The following is a 19,013-nucleotide window of genomic DNA, read 5'->3' as shown; positions in this document are numbered from 1 at the left end:
CCTCACCTCCCGGGACGGCCGCCAGGGCCGGCGCCCGCAGCAAAGGCCGCAGGCGGCGGCCCCACAGCAGCAGTGCCCGCAGCTCGCGCGCCATGTCGTACTCCCAGAGCGCCGCGCGCAGCCACGCGGGACCGGACACGATGGGACGGGGCGGGGCGGGACGGGGCCGCGCGGGGCGGGGCCTTCCTTGGGCGCGGGGCAGTGACGTCACGGCGGGCGCCGGGCTGTCCGGGCCGCTGCCTTCTCGGGCGCGTGGCTGGGTGCTACCCCTCGCGTGGACGGTCGGGCCTGGGGGTGGGACCTCCGTGACCTTGGGTCGCGTTGTCAAGGGCGACGGGCCCTGCGCGCGGAGCTGGGGGAGGTGGCCCCGCCGCCCCTGGCCCACGCTGGCCGGCTGCGCCTAGCTGTGCGCATTCCTGGAATGGGGCGGATGTCAGTATCCACGCGAGGGTGTGGAGGCGGCGCTGGGGAAGAAGCAGTTCCCGTCTCTGCGACCTTTGTGAATCCCGGCCATCCGTCTAGGCCGCTGCAAGTCTCTTGCAAACCAAGACTGGCCAAAAAGCTAAAGCGAATGAGGAACGGAATTCCAGGCTTTACTGGCTACACCAAAACGTGAACCCAGTGACCAATACCACCAGGAAAACTGCGGTTATTCGTTTATTCCACTTCTCTTGCCCTTGTCGAGAAGAGTCAAACTCTAAAGTATTTAGAAGGTTATCCTGAGCCAAATATGAGTGGGTATGGAAGGAGGCACAGTCTCAAAAGGTCCTGAGAACTTGTGCCCAAGGTGGTTGGGTTACAGCTTGCTTGGTTTTATACATTTTTGAGAGACGTAAGACATCAGTCAGTGCATGTAAGACATAAGTTGGTTCCGTGTGGAAAGGCAGGACAACTCACAGGGTGAACTACTTAAGAGGTCATAGGTGGATTCAAATATTTTCTGATTCGCAATTGGTTCAAAGAGTTGAGTTCTGGCTAGGCGCGGTGGCTCACGCCTGTAATCCTAGCACTTTGGGAGACTCAGGTGGGCACATTGCCTGCGGTCAGGAGTCCGAGACCAGCCTGCCCAACATGGTGAAACCCCATCTCTACTAAAATACAAAAAATTAGCCGGGCAAGATGGCACGTGCCTGTAGTCCCAGCTCCTGGGGAGGCTGAGGTGGAAGAATAGCTTGAACCCAGGAGGCTGAGGTTGCTGTGAGCCGAAATCGTGCCACTTGCACTGCAGCCTGGGCGACAGAGCTGAGACAATGTCTCAAAAAAAAAGAAGAAAAAAAAGAGTTGAGTTATACAGACCTGGAATCAATAAAAAGAGTGTCTGAGTGAAGATAAGGGGTCGTGGGCACGAGCACGGTGACTCACACCTGTAATCCCAACACTTTGGGATGCCAAGGTGGGCGAATTGCTTGAGGTCAGGAGTTGGAGACCAGCGTGGGCAACATGGTGAGACCCTGTCTGTACCAAACATACCTGTACTGGATGTGGTAGCACAGGCCTGTAATCCCAGTTACAAGGGAGGCTGAGGTGGGTGGATTGCTTAAGCCCAGGAGGGAGAGGTTGCAGTGAGCCAAGTTCATGCCATTGAACCTCCAGCTTGGGCAACAGAGCCACACCCTGTCTCAAAAAAAACACAACAACAACAACAACAGCAAAACAAGAGGTTGTGGAGACCAAGGTTCTTATTATGTAGAGGAAGTCTCGTCGATGACCACCCTTACAGGTAATAGATAGCAAATGTTTTCGCAAATGTTTTCTATTCAGACTGTTAAAAATTCCTAGACCCTCAGGATCAGGAAAAGACCTGGAAATGTAGCCTGGCGTGGTGGCTTATGCATGTAATTCCAGCACTTTAGGAGGCCAAGGTGGTCTTATCACTTGAGGTCAGGGGGTTGAGACCAGCCTGGCCAACATGGCAAAAACCCATCTCTACTAAAAATACAAAAATTAGGCCAAGAGCAATGGCTCACGCCTGTAATCCTAGCGCTTTGGGAGGCTGAGGCGGGCAGATCATCTGAGGTCGGGAGTTCAAGACCAGCGTGACTGACATGGAGAAACTCCATCTCTACTAAAAATACAAAAAATCAGTCAGGTGTGGTGGCGCATGCCTGTAATCCCAGCTACGCAGGAGGCTAAGGCAGGAGAATCGCTTGAACCCAAGAGGTGAAGGTTGCAGTGAGCTGATACCACGCCATTGCACTCCAGCCTGGGCAACAAGAGTGAAAGTCTGTCTCAAAAACAAAAAAATTACCTGGGTGTGGTGGTGTGCACCTGTGTACAGCTAAGGCTACTCAGGAGGCTGAGGCAGGAGAATCGCTTGAACCTGGGACGCAGAGGTTGCAATGAGCCGAGATCACGCCACTGCACTCCAGCCTGGGCAACAGAGTGAGACTCCATCTCAAAAAACAACAACAAAAAAAAGAATTTATTTTTGCCTTACCCCTTGCTGGAAGTTAGAGTCTAGTTGGAGATTCAGACCATAAACCCTGGTCTAACATTTGGTCCAGACCCAGCTGCAGCCTCATAATGCCGATTTCCCAGCACCCCCTCAGTCCTGGAGTGGGGCCCAGGCGGCTCCACTGAGGTTCCCAGGTAATTCGGAGGCACACTGAAGATTCACTGCCACACTCCAATAACTGTACAAAAATAGCGACTCCAGCTCATGGCAGGTGCTGCAGAGAAGCACAGGAGCCAGGAGAATGACCTTCAGTGGGGCCGGGACAGAGTTGGGTGGAAGAGGATGTGTCAGGAAATGCTTCCAGGTGGAACGTGGCAAGTTCCCAGCTTAAGCAACTGAGAAGGGGAATGGAAAGAGGGTGGGCAGATTTGGGTGGAAGAGCAGGGTCCGCTCACCTGGACCACTCCAGCAGCCCTGACAGGCCCCCCGCTTCCACTCTTGCCAGCCTCCCATCCTCCACAGCAGCTGGATCATACTCCGTCTCTCAGATCCTCCAATGGTCCCCCTGCCAACACACATGCACAGATTTAGAATCATTTCCAAACTCCTTCTGCCTCCTCCTATAGGCCCGCATGGGCCTGCCTGTGTTCCCTATCACCACACTCCAGGCAGAGCCCTTTCCAGCATGTCCTCAGGGAATGGGGGTGGGTGGGGGGTGTCTCGGCTTCACATTTCATCCCTTTATCACTCCATTCAGGAAATCATCTCTTTTTTTTTTTGAGACAGAGTCTCGCTCTGTCGCCCAGGCTGGAGTGCAGCGGTACGATCTCGAGTCACTGCAAGCTCCACCTCCTGGGTTCACACCACTCTCCTGCCTCAGCCTCCCGAGTAGCTGGGACCACAGGTGCCCGCCACTATGCCCTGCTAATTTCTTTTAGTATTTTTAGTAGAGACGAGGTTCCACCGTGTTAGCCAGGATGGTCTCGATCTCCTGACCTCGTGATCCGTCCGCCTCATCCTCCCAAAGTGCTGGGATTACAGGCGTGAGCCACCGCGCCCGGCCTAGAAAAGTCTTTCTTGCTGCTAGTCTGGAGCCATGGGGACTGCGGATCTGACATGATAAAGCCGGCTGATCACTCAGCTCCCTTGCATGCACTGGGTGGGCATGGATCAGTGTCACCCACACCAGGAGCTTGGCGCTGTGGACACCAGGGGTGCCCAGCATGAGGACTGTCAACGCTTCCTTTTCTCCAATGCCAAAGTTAACCAGTGGGCAATCCAACACAGGCAAGCTGATCCCCAACAGGCCTTTGGAAGGCCTTGGTTACCACTTACTGCCGCCACGACGCTTGAGGGCTACGGTGCATTATAAACTCCTCCCTTTCCCAAGGCACTCCCAAAGTGAGTTTGAGGTGAATGTGTGGAGAGAGGATGTGTCAGACAGTCTACCAGTAGAGGGTTAAGGGCCGGCACCCCCTCTGTCTCTTGCTGCTCTGTGAACTTGATGGTTACTTAACCACCTCTGTTTTCCTACAAGAATACATGTAAACAGTGTTTGTCACATGCCATATTTTCCCATCTCTTCACTTTGTTATCCACAGGAGGAAGGCAGAATTTGGGGGACTCAATCAAAGTTGAGGCTGAGGCCCTTACTCCATCCAGGCCCAGGACTCCTGGCTGCGTGGTGTTCCTTCCTCAATCCCCTCAGCCTCACAGGGGCGGCAGCTCAGCCTCTATAATCTCACCTGTCCCAGTCTCTTCCTAATCCCCTTAAAAACATCTTCAATACTTACAAGTTTTTCTTTCTTTTTTCTTTTTTTTTTTGAGACAGAATCTTGCTCTGTCACCCAGGCTGGAGTGCAGTGGTGTGATCTCAGCTCACTGCAACCTCCGCCTCCAGGGTTCAAGCAGTTCTCCTACCTCAGCCTCCCAAGTAGATGGGACCACAGGTGCACGCCACCATGCCTGGCTAATTTTTGTATTTTTAGTAGAGACCGGGTTTTGCCATGTTGGCCAGGCTTGCCTTGAACTCCTGATGTCAGGTGATCTGTCTGCCTGGTCCTCCCAAAGTGCTGGGATTACAGGTGTAAGCTACCGTGCCTGGCCTTTTTGAGATGAAGTCTCAGTCACCCAAGCTGGAGTGCAGTGGTGCGATCTCGGCTCACTGCAACCTCCACCTCCTGGGTTCAAGCGATTCTCCTGCCTCAGCCTCCCAAGTAGCTGGGAATACAGGCACGCGCCACTAATTTTTGTATTTTTAGTAGAGACAGGGTTTCACTATATTGGCCAGGCTGGTCTTGAGCTCCTGAGCTCGTGATACTCCCGCCTTGGCCTCCCAAAGTGCTGGGATCTTTTTTTTAAGAGACAGAGTCTTGCTCTGTTGCCCAGGCTGGAGTGCAGTGGCACAATCGTAGCTCACTGCAGGCTCAACCTACTGGGCTCAAGTGATCCTCACACCTCAGCCTCTTCTGTAGCTGGGACTGCAGGTGTGTGGCATCATGCCTGGCTAATTCTTTTTTTTTTTTCTTTTTTTTGAGACAGAGGCTCGCTCTGTCACCCAGGCTGGAGTGCAGTGGCACAGTCTCGGCTCACTGCAAGCTCCGCCTCCTGGGTTCACGCCATACTCCTGCCTCAGCCTCTCCGAGTAGCTGGGACTACAGGCGCCCGCCACCATGCCCGGCTAATTTTTGTATTTTTAGTAGAGACGGGGTTTCACCGTGGTCTCGATCTCCTGACCTCGTGATCTGCCCGCCTCGGCCTCCCAAAGTGCTGGGATTACAAGCGTGAGCCACCGCGCCAGGCCTAATTCTTTAAAAAAATTTTATAGGCCGGGCATGGTGGCTCATGCCTGTAATCCCAGCACTTTGGGAAGCCAGTGCAGGAGGATCACTTGAGGTCAGGAGTTCGAGACCAGCCTGGGCAACATGGTGAAACCTTGCATCTACTAAACATACAAAAATTAGCCGGGCCTGGTGGTGGGGAGGAGGCCTGTAATCCCAGCTAATCAGGAGGCTGAGGCAGGAGAATCGCTTAAACCCGGGAGGTCGGCTGGGTGTGGTGGCTCACGCCTGTAATCCTAGCACTTTGGGAGGCCGAGGGGGGTGGATCACCTGAGGTCAGGAGTTCAAGATCAGCCTGGACAACATGGTGAAACTCTGTCTCTACTAAAAATACAAAAAAATTAGCCAGGCGTGGTGGCGGGTGCCTGTAATCCCAACTACTTGGGAGGCTGAGGCAGGAGAATCGCTTGAACCCGGGAGGCAGAGGTTGCAGTGAGCCGAGATCGCGCCACCGCACTCCAGCCTGGGCGATAGAGTGATCCTCCGTCTCAAAAAAAAAACAAAAACAAAAACAAACACAAAAACCCGGGAGGTGGAGGCTTCAGTAGCCGAGATTGGGAGATTGCGCCACTGCACTCCAGCCTGGGCAACAGAATGAAACAGTGTCTCAAAATTGTGTGTATGTGTGTGTAGAGGCAGGGGTCTTGCTATGTTCCCGGGCTGGTCTCCAATTCCTGGCCTCTGGCAATCCTCCCAGCTTGGCCTTCCAAAGTGCTGGGATTACAGGCATGAGCCTCTGTGCACGGCCCATGCAATACTTTCTTGTATCTATTTCTTTATTATTATTTTTTGAGACAGTCTTGCTCTGTCGCCCAGGCTGGAGTGCAATGGCGCAATCTTGGCTCACTGCAACCTCTGCCTCCCGGGTTCAAGAGATTGTGTCTCAGCCTCCCGAGTAGCTGGGATTACAAGCACGTGCCACCATACCTGGCTAATTTTTGTATTTTTTGTAGAGACAGGGTTTCACCATGTTGGCCAGGCTGGTCTCAAACTCCTGGCCTCAGGTGATCCGTCGGCATCAGCCTCCCAAAATGTTGGGATTATAGGCGTGAGCCACTGCGCTCGGCCCTTTTTTTTTTTTCCTTCATGGAATACTTTCTTAATTGAGGTGTTTTATAGGTGTTAGCTCCTGTTGAACTTTTCTATCTGGTGAGTTGATTTAACAGTGGTCTCATAGCCAAAAGATTCCTAGTAAATCCTTTATAAGAAGATGTGAGTATGTCAAAAGCACCGTTTTATGCACAATTTAGATCAACTGCAAAGCATTGTCATCTACTCATCAGAGCTCCTCAGAATCTACTTTGATAGTCTGGGCATTACATTCACTTAAATTTCTTCAGTATCTTATAAGGGACCTATGTTTCCCCACCTCTGACTATTTATTATGAAGTGTATACAAGTAATTCATGTGAAATAAACACATAAAATCCATACGTCCATGAGGCTGCGATGTCTTCATGGTCTGAGATGAAGTTATTCTCATGTCTACATGCCCCTGCGCATCCGTTACGGCACTGTGGGTATAGCCTCAGCTTCCCGGCACACACTGTCCTGTGCTAAGAACTTCCTGGTAGCAAAATGGCCACTAACGTGCAATCATTTCCTTACTGACAGGTGTGTTTCTTTTTTAAAAAGTTTATTTCGCCATGCAATGCTCAAAGCATTTTTGTTTCAAATAAAATCTTTGGTTCCATTTTATAGTAATCAAAAGGACCAGGCATGTTTGCTCATGCCTGTAATCCCAGCACTTTGGGAGGCCAAGGCGGGTGGATCACTTGAGGTCGGGAGTTCAAGACCAGCCTGGCCAACATGGTGAAATCCTGCCTCTACTAAAAATACAAAAATTAGCTGGGCATGGTAGCACATGCCTCTAGTCCCAGCTACTCAGGAGGCTGAGATAGGAGAATCGCTTGAACCCGGAAGGCAGAGGTTGCAGTGAGCTGAGATCACGTCACTGCACTCCAGCCAGGGTGACAGAGAGAGACTCTGTCTCAAAAAGAAAAAAGGAAGACAGTTACATGTCTTCAGCCTGAAATCTTTTTTTTTTTTTTTTTTTTTTTTTGGGTCGGAGTCTCACTCTGTTGCCCAGGCCGGAATGCAATGGCGTGATCTCGGCTCACTGCAACCTCCGCCTCCCTGCAACCTCCGCCTCCCGGGTTCAAGCACTTCTCCTGCTTCATCCTCCCGAGTAGCTGGGACTACAGGTGCAAGCTGCCACGCCTGGCTAATTTTTTGTATTTTAGTAGATGGGGTTTCACCACGTTGCCCAGGCTGGTTGTCAACTCTTGAGCTCAGGCAATCTGCCCACCTTGGCCTCCCAAAGTGCTGGGATTACAGGCGTGAGCCACCGTGCCCAGCCCAACCTGAGATCTTAGAAGCAGAAGCCTCTCCATGCCACATTATCCAGGGACAGCTCATTCTATGTCTTTAACATGCTAGAATTTCAAAGATAGCGTCAAACACACGCTCTGTAGAGAAAAACTCCACTGAACATCTGCAGTGTTTTTTTTCTTTTTGAGATGAAGTCTCGCTCTGTTGCCCAGGCTGGAGTGCAGTGGCATGCTCTTGGCTCACTGTAACCTCCGCCTCCTGGGTTTAACCGATTTTCCTGCCTCAGCCTCCTTAGTAGCTAGGACTACAGGTGCGCACCACCACGCCCGGCTGAATTTTTTCTTTTTTTGTTTTTTTTGAGACAGAGTCTTGCTCTGTCCCCCAGGCCAGAGTGCAGTGGTGCGATCTTGGCTCACTGCAACCTCCACCTCCCGGGTTTAAACGATTCTCCTGCCTCAGCCTCCCGAGTAGCTGGGATTACAGGCGTGCGCCACCATACCCAGCTAATTTTTCTATTTTTAGTAGAGACGGGGTTTCACCATGGTAGTCAGACTGGTCTCGAACTCCTGACCTTGTGATCTGCTTGCCTTGGCCTCCCAAAGTGTTGGGATTACAGGTGTGAGCCACTGTACCCTGGTCAATTTTTTGTATTTTTTTAGTAGAAATGGGGTTTCACCATATTGGCCAGCCTCGTCTCAAACTCCTGACCATGTGATCTGCCCGCCTCAGCCTCCCAAAGTGCTGGGATTACAGGCATGAGCCACCAAGCCCGGCCAGCACCTACAATCTTTTTTTTTTTTTTGAGACGAAGTCTCACTGTCGCCCAGGCTGTAGTGCAGTGGCGCGATCTCGGCTCACTGCAACCCCCGCCTCCCGGCTTCAAGCGATTCTCTGCCTCAGCCTCCTGAGTAGCTAGGATTCTAGGCGCCTGCCACCACACCCGGCTAATTCTTTTGTATTTTAATAGAGACGGGGTTTCACCATCTTGGCCAGGCTGGTCTCAAACTCCTGACTTCATATCCACCCACCTTGGCCTCCCAAAGTGCTGGGATTGCAGGCGTGAGCCACCGCACCTGGCCCACATCTGCAATCCTATAATGACGAGCTGTTGAGCTAACTCTAAGTCATTAGCCAATCTGAACCATCTTTGAATCCAAGTAGTTTTACCATCTTTTATTATAAACACCATCACATTTCAAGTTTCCTCTTTTTGATCACAAATATAGGACTTTTTCTTCTCCTCTTAAGTATACAGCATGAGACACAGCGTTGGGGCTTTCCAGCTTTCTTACAGAAATTTCCTTACGACAAACTTAGGGTTAGCATCCACAGACCATGCTCCCGGTCACATCCTTCGACATCTGGATTGCCCAAGACGGTTGCACAGGATGCAGACTCCAAAGAGGATGAGGTTGGTACATAAAGTTTTGAATTCCAGGATAACCTGAAATAGAGGCCCCTCCACTGCCCACATTAAAAGGCTGCACAACCAGGAGGGCGCCACTTTCTGAGTGTGGGCTTAGAGCTGCTGCTCCCGGGCTCTAGCCCCACTTCTTGTTTGAACGCATGGCTCAAGGTTTCCCCACGCGTGGAAAAGATGAAGAGGACGGTGGAGGTTAAGAACCCAGCAGGCCGAGCAGGGGCAGCAATCTCCACTGGAGGCCCGGCCTGTGCTTCCCCTCCTGGGATGGGGTGAATGGGGGCGGGTCGGGGGTGCCAGATGGTGGTCTTATTTTTACTTGGTTTAATTATTCTACATTTTGTAAGTCAAGGTTCAAAGCTCTGTGCTAAAACTAGATTGGACCTTTCCAATTTCTTAGAAAGGTTCCTCGAATTTAGATTTCCAAACCAAGTATTCAAGTATTTAAAAAATATCTGTGAATGCAAAGGGCCCAAATGGAAGCTATTTGGGGCATGATTTCTAAATTTACCATCACCCGCCACCTAGATCAGCCTTTGTTGGAGGACTAGGGATAAAGTGAGTTCTCTGGGTGTTGGGGGCGGTAGACTAGGGGATGAACTTCAGCTCCCCTGCTGATGGTCCTCCTCAGTTTTACGGTTTTTGTGAACTTGTCTCACCCCCTCAGTAAGGGAGCCTGGAACTGGACTCCAAGGGAGGCAGGACCATGTGGCTAAGTGCAAGTATCCCCCGAACTGGGGGACCTTTCTCACTGTAACAGGGACTGGAGCTGGTGCTCCAAGGTGTCTGTCCCTCAGCATTTCCTCAAAGGCCACACGGGACATGCTGCGCGGCAGCGGCAGGATGTGGGGAGGGGGAAGTCAGGAAGCACCTCGAGAGCCTAGAGCACTCTCTGCCTCAGATTCTGGGAGTTGTGTATGGGGGGAGCCGCCTGAACACGGGAAGAAGCGCCGCCTCTGGGGGTGGCAGCTACAGTGGACAGGGAGGATGGAGTGGGCCAAATGCAGTTTCAGACCAACTGACGACCCTAACTGTGTGAGCGACATACACCTGTGAGCCTCGAATGTGTGGGGCCATTGCTGAGCCGCCCACCTCAGTCTCCGGGAAGAAAAGCCTCTGGGTGGCCGCTAAGCCTGGGCCACAGTTCCCAGCCACCACCCACGCCGCCGCAACCACAACCGCAGCCCCAGCCTCTCCGCTATGAGCGAACAACCAGAACCATGTCTTACAAAGAACAGACTCAAAAAATATATATAAATAAATAAAAACCTTAAACATTCTTACAGGGATCTTAAAGAACAGAATACATGTTAAAAACCTCAGTAATTTATATCAATTTTAAGCGGTACTTTATATACAATGGGGAAAAAAACACATGCATAGTCCAAATACAATGTTGAAAACAGCATTTTCATAACAAAAAACCCCGAACACTAAGTGTTAATACCATGTACATGAATTCAAGAAGGACCACCCTTTTTGTCTGTTGCACACAGTTTATTTAACAATATGATATAAGAAATGAGTTGGTATTTTACCATTCTATACAGTGATTGAATCTTCTCGAGTTTCGTATTTATAGTAATTAGAGCGCTTGCATGATTTACACTAGAATTGCTTTTCCTCATTTCAAGTTTCACATAGAAGAAAGAAAAGAAGGCTTCTTCTCTAGTAACATTAGCATGGTCTAAGAGTGATCATCCCTATTTTTTGTCTAAAACCAGTTTTATCAGAGAAACAAAGCAACAATTTCTACATCTGCAAGACAAGAGTTTGGCTTCAGCCATTATGTATAGATAGATGTGTGTGGGTGTGTGTACGTGTGTGTGCACGCCGGAGTCAATTCCTATCGTCCAGGGGTAATACTGGGAGACGCCCACAGAGTTCACTATAGAAAAAAATCTTCCCGAAACATCAGAAAGTTATCGGGATACATTATAAGCTTGCATTATTTCAGGAATCAGTTCTGAATATTATTTTTCTTCTTACTTTTAAACATAAATGTTTAAAGTCTTGAAAATACAAATAAAAAATATGAATATAATGAACTTGTTTTTCCCGTTAAAAAAAGGCATGAGTCACCAGCAATGACGACAAAAAGAATCCAAACAAAACCCCCCTCCCCCCAAACAAAAACAAAACGGAAAAAAAAAGAACCCCCCCCCCCAAAAAAAAACCAAAGAGAGAGACCAGATATTTAAATCAACTGGTTTTTAACAAAAAAATATATTCTTTGTATTGTTTCTTTAAACATCAATCCACCCTTCCATGGCTTGGAAGTCGCAGTTCCATCTAGGAATAAAAAGAACCTAGATGCCTGGATTTTCAGTACAAAAGGTCCAAGAACATGAAAGGGAAAAAAAGTGATGCTCTCACAATGCTACAAGCCCTCCACAAACTTCTCTAGCGTGTCCCCCGTGGTGTCCCCGACCAGGGACAGTTCGCTGGACAGCGCACTCCTGCTGGGGGTGTTCAGCTGGGGGAGCATTGCACTCTGTTCGGGGTTCCCCAAGTGTCCCTGATCTATGGAGCTGGCCATGGTGACTGCAAGTCCGGGGTGGGGGGAACCAGTCTGGGGTGAGACGTGGTGTGGCGAAGGCTGGGGCTGTATCCGTGGTGACGGGCTGGAATGTGGAGGCTGGGACTGGGGCCGTGGAGACTGGACAGGGGCTGGAGACCGCACCTGGTTACTAAGGGATGTGGCGATCTGCTGGCCAGGGAGATGCGAGGCCTGTGGCTGTCCTGAGAGCATGTGTTGCTGGGGGCTCATGGGGTTTGGCTGGCCTGGGGACCCAATCTGCTGCTTCATCTGCTGTTGCTGCAGAATCCGCTGCTGCAGGGCTTGCTGGATGTTGGGGGTGCTGTCTGCCCCCAGCCCCGGCTGCCCCATCTGGCCAAGCTGTCCCATCTGAGCCGCCATCTGGCCCATGGAGCTGCCCTGGAGGGGGAGATGCTGCTGCATGCGCTGCTGCTGCTGCATGGCCGGTGGGTAGCCTCCGGGTCCTTGAGGCTGCTGGAACTGGCCGTGCCCCGCCATGCCCCCAGCCATGCCGGCACTCCCTTGCTGCTGCTGCTGTTGTTGCTGTTGTTGCTGCTGCTGTTGCTGCTGCTGCTGCAGCAGCTGCCTCCGTAGCATTTCTCGGTACTGTGGATTCATACTCGCCATGTTGGGGTTGTGTCCTGGGTTCATGATGTTCAAGGCCTGGCCCTGGGGGTTCAGGCCTCCCATCGTCTGCTGCTGTGGAGGCACACCGGGCCGCGGCACGCCAGCCTGCATGGCATTCAGGTTCTGCAGGCTGGGCTGCTGGTGCATGCCAGGCTGGGGTTGCATGCCGGGCTGGGACTGGAGGCCAGGCTGGGGCTGCATGCCGGGCTGATTGGCCACATACTTGGCTGTGCGCTGTTTGATGAAAGCTGCCATTAGCTGCGGGTTTGATTTGAGAATGTTCAGCACCTGCTGTTGCTGCTGAGGGGAGCTGGGCGACTTCAGGGTCCGCAGCAGGTCTTGCAGAGCGCTGGGTGAGATGCTCCTGGGCGGCTGCACGCTGGGCATCCGGGGCCCGGCCACGGCCGCCTGGGCCTGCATGGATATCACAGGCCTGGGCAAGCCTGGCATGGGCTGCTGCTGGGGAATGGGCGCCTGCTGCCACTGCCCGGGAGGCATGCTGGGCATGACGGGCCCGCTCACCTGGTTGGGTCGGGGCACATTCAGGCTCACAGGGGCCATCTGGCTCCCCGGGGTCCCCATGCCCGTGCGTCCTGGGGGCAAGCCGTTGTTGATGTTCACCCGGTACAGGTGCTGCTGCTGCTGGGCCTCACGCTCGATCTGCCGAGCCGCTTCCACCGCTGCAGGAGGGGGCTGGGCCGGGGGTGGGGGGGCCGGCACCTGGCTGGTAGGCTTCCCTGTGGACACCGTGGTTGGGGGCTGAGTCCGGGCCACGCTGGGGAAGCCAGCTGGTGACATGCTCACGGGTGAGGGTTGGGGCTGGGCGGGGGGCTGCGGCGTCTGGGGCGTGCTGGGCTGCTGTGTGGGGGTCCCGGGCGGTGCTGAGGTAGGAGAAGGCAGACTCTGCTGAGGCACGTTGCGGGTGTTCATGGTGGCCATCCGCCGGCGCATGAGCTGGGCCTGCTGCAGGCGGTGCTGGATCTGCTGCTGGCGGAGCTTGTGTTTGATGTTGAGGCAGAAGGGCACGGGGCATTTGTTTTCTTGGCAGTGCTTGGCGTGGTAGCAGCAGAGGGCGATGAGCTGCTTGCACACCGGGCAGCCCCCGTTGGTCTTGCGTTTGCAGCCCTTGGTGTGCTGCACCACCCGCTTCATCTTCTGGCAGGATGGCAGCGAGCAGTTGGCGTTGCGGCACTGGCATGCGTGCACCAGCGACTGGATGCAGCGCTGGATGCTCAGCCGGCGTGACTCCTGGGGGCTCTTTGACTGTGGCTCGCCCTGGCTGCTGCCCTCGTCGTCCAGGCCCAGCCCCCACTTCACCATCTTATGGGCATGGCTCTTCGTGTTATAGCAGTTGATGCAGAGGTCGTAGTCCTGCAAGCAAGGAAAGGGGACAGGCCGGTGTCAGCATGGGACCCAGTACCACCAGGCACCCTGGCTGCTTCCCTCCACCGCTAAGTCTGGGTCTGTGCCAGGAGACCCAGACAGGATGGGAGCGCGGACAGGTAGGAGACCCATACAGGACGGGGGCACAGTCAGGATGGGAGCACGGACAAGATGGGATCATGGACAGGACGGGGGCATGGACTGCCTATGTGTTGCTCCCAAGGACCTTCACTCCTGGGAACAGCCCTGAAGGCTCAAAGATAACCTGACCCATGCCCCGAGAACCCCTTGCCTGTGAGCTCATGGACAGTAGATACCAGCCCCATTCCTTCCGACTTCTTCTGACCTGGGAGTCACATCGGCCCTTGCCACAGCCTGTCCACCTCCTGTACTCCAACTATGAAGCCTGACAGTGAAAGGCTGAGGGAGGCCGGTCCCTCCCAAAGCGCCGACAGCTGCCGTGAAGTGCCTCTGGGAAGGCCTACGCTATCTGCAGTGCACCAGCGGGCCTTCTCCACGCGCAAGCCCAAGTTACTGAAAACTGCCTGGACCTGGCAACCTGATGGAGCCCTAAGACCAGGTACCATGACTGTGTTCACAAAAAGACAGGAAAACCGCCACATTCAGAAACTAGAAAGAGGACAAAAGAGACTGGAGAAAGGTGGAAAGCAGAAGAAGTGTGTGAAGGTGGGGAGAGAAGAAAGGCCCTCACTCTGCTAAGGACCCACTCTGCCCCGCTACAGACACCACAGCAAGTGAGCACGCTCCGGGTTGGCAGGTGATGGTGACTGTCCTGGGAGGGGGATGTTGGGATCTGTCACCTGCCTGCCCTGCACAGCCTGACTCGGCCCATGCAAGGGACACCCACGCCATTTCACAGGGGGGTCAAAATTCCTAGAGGGAAGTGAGGGAGCATGACTGTGGGGTCCTTCAGGAACAAGCGACCAGAGGGGCCCAAGCCGCCAACATGACAGCGGGTGTTTCCAGCCGTTTAGCAAGACTAGAACTGGGCACAGACAGGCCAGACTTCCCAGCAGAGCCTCCCTCTGGCTGTCCCCAGGGTCAGGCCTGTGGCTGTGGCTACACAGAGCAGGTTCAGGAAACACACACACAGCAATGCCTTCTGCCTTGTGACGCCGTCCTACTTCTGGAGTCAGTGCAGCCGCCATCAGGTACAGACACCAACCCTGGCACCCATGCAAAGGGACAGGATGCTTTGTCAGACCCCAGGCCGGCTGTGGGGGTGGGGGTGGGGGCAAGGCCTACCTCGCACACAGTGCAGTGCCAGCGCGTCTCCACGTGGTGCTTGCACTCGTTGCAGGTGTAGACAAAGCGGTCCTGGCCCTGGGTGTGCAGCTCCACCAGCATGCAGAGCGTGGACCACTTGGAGCGGCGCAAGGAGGAGAACTCCCAGTGCTTGTCTCTGGCGAGGGTGAGGAAGGCGTCGCGCCCATCCATGAGGTCACAGCTCAGTAGGGGGTCGGGGTCGACGATGGGGGGCAGGGTGTTGATGACAGGCCCGGCGTGCAGGTGGATCACGAAGAAGACCTGCAGGAGCGGAGGGGCTTTAGTCCCACACAAGGGACATGGCACCTCCAGTGGTGAGCTCAGGGCAGGCGCAGCCACCCAGCCTGCAGAATAGGCAGGTGGCTGAGTCTGATGGCCCTGATGCCTTGGGATGGAACGGAATTGGTGACATGTTGCCTGATGTCACCCAACTGGTCCACTTGGTTTCCTGGGGGCCACTTCCCTCCCACCACAGACCTGCACGCGGGCCCACAACCGCCAGCTGCAAGTCTTTCCCTCCTCTCGGCTGGAGGCACGGCTGCAGCACTGCAACCCATGCCTACCTCCTTGTGCTTCTCCATGGTGGCATACAGCTTCTGGGATAGGTCATTGGACACGTTGGGCATGCTGGGCTTCTTCTTGTTGGCGCGGCTGATGCTGCTTTTGTTCTTGTTGGTTTTCTTGTTGTTCTTCTTCTTGGCATTCTTGCTGTCGCCCTGACTGCCCTGCAACAACATGCAAGGTTGTGAGACCAGGCAAGTGCCCCTCCACACTTGGCATGCATGCCCAGCTCCCAGGCTGTGGGCATCAGGAAGCTCAGGCCAAAGTAGGTCACCACCAGGCAGACCCCATACGCGAACGGCCACAGGTGGCTGTAGGTGCTGCTGCCTTCGGGACAGAGCAGGGCCTGTCCTCGGCCAGGCTGGTGTCATTATCAGCTTTATGCCATGCTGCCTCTAAAGGGGAAAAGAGACCCAGAGTGCGAGTTCAGAAATTAACAAATGAGGGCAGTGGGGGCTGTCTCCACTGTGCCACAACCAGACGCAGAAGATTCCACGTCACAACTGTGGTCAGTAGCTGTCTGCCTTGAGGAAGGCTCTACATACCCAAGAAAGCATGAGAGCTTCCAGGAGACAGGAAAGCTGCTGATGGGAAAAGCAGCTGCCCCATCAAGAGCAGGGACTCCGAGGCCCCTGCAGGGTCCACTCAAGGCCCACCGAGAGCAGGCTGGCTCCCTGCCGGGGCCATCAGTGCTATGCCTTACTGACTGAGGGTGCGCTTGCTCTCAGCCCACAGGCTCCTCCTCTGGAAAGAACGCAGGCTTGTCATTCATTTACACTTTAACAGAGAGCTTTATTTTTTTTTTCAGAGACGGAGTTTTGCTCTTGTTCCCAGGCTGGAGTGCAGCAGTGTGATCTTGGGTTCAAGTGATCCTCCTGCCTCAGCCTCCTGAGTAGCTGGGATTACAGGCACCCGCCACCATGCCCGGCTACTTATTATTTTATTTTGAGACAGAGTCTCGCTCTTGTCACCCAAGCTGAAGTGCAATAACGCGATCTCGGCTCACTGCAACCTCTGCCTCCAAGGTTCAAGCAATTCTCCTGCCTGAGCCTCCCTAGTACCTGAGATTATAGGTGTACGCCACCACACCCAGCTAATTTTTGTTTTTTTTTTTTTTTTTTTTTTTTTTTTTGAGACAGAGTCTCGCTCTGTCGCCCGGGCTGGAGTGCAGTGGCGCAATCTCGGCTCACTGCAAGCTCCGCCTCCCGGGTTCACGCCATTCTCCTGCCTCAGCCTCCGAGTAGCTGGGACTACAGGCGCCCGCCACCGCGCCCGGCTAATTTTTTGTATTTTTTAGTAGAGACGGGGTTTCACCGTGGTCTCGATCTCCTGACCTCGTGATCCGCCCGCCTCGGCCTCCCAAAGTGCTGGGATTACAAGCGTGAGCCACCGCGCCCGGCCAATTTTTGTATTTTTAGTAGACATGGGGTTTCACCATGTTGGTCAGGTTGGTCTTGAACTCCGGACCTCGGGTGATCCGCCCGCCTGGGCCTCCCAAAGTGCTGAGATTACAGGCATGAGCCACCGCGCCCAGCCAGAGAGTTTCATTTTTAACAAGATGAGAGAGACTCTTGGTGTTCAAAGAGAGGGGTCAGTCCAGAGAGAATTCAACAATCCAGCCGGGCGGGGTGGCTCACACCTATAATCCCAGCACTTTGGGAGGCCAAGGCAGGCGGATCACAAGGTGATGAGATCAAGATCAACCTGGCTAACACGGTGAAACCCCGTCTCTACTAAAAACACAAAAAATTAGCTGGGCGTGGTGGTGGGTGCCTGTGGTCCCAGCTACTCAGGAGGCTGAGGCAGGAGAATGGCGTGAACCCAGGAGGCGGAGCTTGCAGTGAGCCGAGATGGCGCCACTGCACTCCAGCCTGGCCGACAGAGCGAGATTCTGTCTCAAAAAAAAAAAAAAAAAAATCCCGCCTCACTGACAAGGAGCCTGAGGAGCCCAAATGTCATGTGGGTCCTCCGCAAGATTCAGGGACAGAAAAGGGACATCGGGAAAACTGAGGAAATTGGAACGAAGTGTGGACTTAAGTTAATAATAATGCATCAACATCAACAAATGGCTCACCGTGGCAGCAAATGTGCCACAGTAAGGTAAGACATTACTAACAGGAGAAACTGGGTGCTGCAATATACTGGAACTCTGTGCTCAATTTTTGTGTCAGCCTTAAAACAAAGCCTATTTTTTTTTTGAGACGGAGTCTTGCTCTGTCGCCCAGGCTGGAGTGCAGTGGCGCAGTCTGGGCTCACTCCAAGCTCCGCCTCCCGGGTTCACGCCATTCTCCTGCCTCAGCCTCTCCGAGTAGCTGGGACTACAGGCGCCCGCCACCACGCCCTGCATTTTTAGTAGAGACGGAGTTTCACTGTGGTCTCAATCTCCTGACCTCGTGATCCGCCAAGGAAGCCTATTTTTTTTGAGATGGAATCTCGCTCTGTCACCAGGCTGGAGTGCAGTCGCATAATCTTGGCTTACTGCAACCTGTGCCTCCTGGGTTCAAGTCATTCTCCTGCCTCAGCCTCCCAAGTAGCTGGGACTACAGGCGCCCGCCACCACATCTGGCTAATTTTTGTATTATTAGTAGAGACAGGGTTTCACCATGTTGGCCAAGCTGGTCTCAAACTCCTGACTTCAAGTGATCCACCTGCCTTGGCCTCCGAAAGTGCTGGGATTACAGGCATGAGCCACCACGCCCGGCCTGGAAGTCTATTTTTACAAAATTATAAAATAAATATGTTCATGAAATTAAGAAAATATAGACAAGTAATTTTTAGAAGTTTTGTTTTTTGGTCTTCCCGAGCAGCAGTGTTCTGTGTTCTGGAGCTTTCCCTGGGCACATCCCTGACACTATCGCGAGCCTCTCCCCATTTCCCAGAATCCACAGCATGATACAGAGCAGAGCTAATGGCAAAGCAGTGCTCCACCCCACGCACCGGCCCTCACTAAGGCTGACCCCCAGAGTGAGCTCCTGGGGTGTTGCTGACGAAGGCATGTCCCTGCCCATTGTTGTCCATGAACCAAACACACAAGGGACAGCAGGTCTACATGCCGACACCTCAGCATCCCGCCTCCTAACACATGCATGTCCCCGGTGCACAGGGAAGGCTGACCCAGCAGGAGCCTCTATCGGGCCTGTCTTCTGGACAACCCCGCTGCTGCCATGCCACAGGCAGGTGCCCCCTCTCCTGGGCTGGGACTCGGCTGCGCAAAGCCTGTCTTGGACGCGGTAACCTCCTGTGTCACCCTTAGGAGATGGAACTCAAGCATTAACTCACCAGACACCAGTGAGACCAGCTACACTCCAGCGGGAGCAAGTCCGAAAACAACAGGCCAGGAGCTCTGCTTAGGAGCCACCTGGGGCGCAAACCCATGCCACCCCCCGCACGCGCCTCCTCTGTCCTGCGAATGACACTCTGGGGCGCCGTCCAGCAGGTGGCTGCCTCTCAACCACCTGTGCAGTGAGCACGAGTCTGTGTGGCGGAAGCGGTCCAGGCCCCACTCAGCCTGCAGCCCACTCGGCACCCACCTCACAGACCTGCTCTCATACGGGACAGGCACCGGAGTGGCAATACGTCCCCAGCCGGCTCCCTGCTGCCTCACCCGTGGCAGCGGCTCAGGCCCACGCA

The 19,013-nt window shown here is 53.7% G+C and overlaps 2 protein-coding genes across 11 annotated transcripts in view; both read right to left on the bottom strand.

Moving 5' to 3' along the window:
• The window catches only part of TRAP1 (TNF receptor associated protein 1), a 63,956-nt gene extending 63,716 nt beyond the window's left edge, over nucleotides 1-240 (bottom strand). Inside the window, exon 1 of the mRNA XM_055242427.2 lies at nucleotides 7-240. Coding sequence (XP_055098402.1) covers nucleotides 7-94 — 88 coding nt within the window. The 5' untranslated portion in view covers nucleotides 95-240. The remainder of the gene's footprint in view (nucleotides 1-6) is intronic.
• Nucleotides 241-8,712: 8,472 nt separating this feature from the next.
• CREBBP (CREB binding protein) overlaps nucleotides 8,713-19,013 on the bottom strand; it is a 156,472-nt gene continuing 146,171 nt past the window's right edge. For all 10 annotated transcript variants that reach the window (XM_055242835.2, XM_055242836.2, XM_055242830.2 and 7 more), the window contains 3 exons: nucleotides 15,386-15,547; nucleotides 14,802-15,083; nucleotides 8,713-13,523 (listed from right to left, as the gene is read on the bottom strand). In XM_055242835.2, coding sequence (XP_055098810.1) covers nucleotides 11,367-13,523; nucleotides 14,802-15,083; nucleotides 15,386-15,547 — 2,601 coding nt within the window. In that variant the 3' untranslated portion in view covers nucleotides 8,713-11,366. The remainder of the gene's footprint in view (nucleotides 13,524-14,801; nucleotides 15,084-15,385; nucleotides 15,548-19,013) is intronic.

Source organism: Symphalangus syndactylus, chromosome 14, assembly GCF_028878055.3.
Source record: "Symphalangus syndactylus isolate Jambi chromosome 14, NHGRI_mSymSyn1-v2.1_pri, whole genome shotgun sequence".
Lineage (NCBI taxonomy): Eukaryota > Metazoa > Chordata > Mammalia > Primates > Hylobatidae > Symphalangus > Symphalangus syndactylus.
This window is presented reverse-complemented; position numbering and strand designations above follow the sequence as displayed.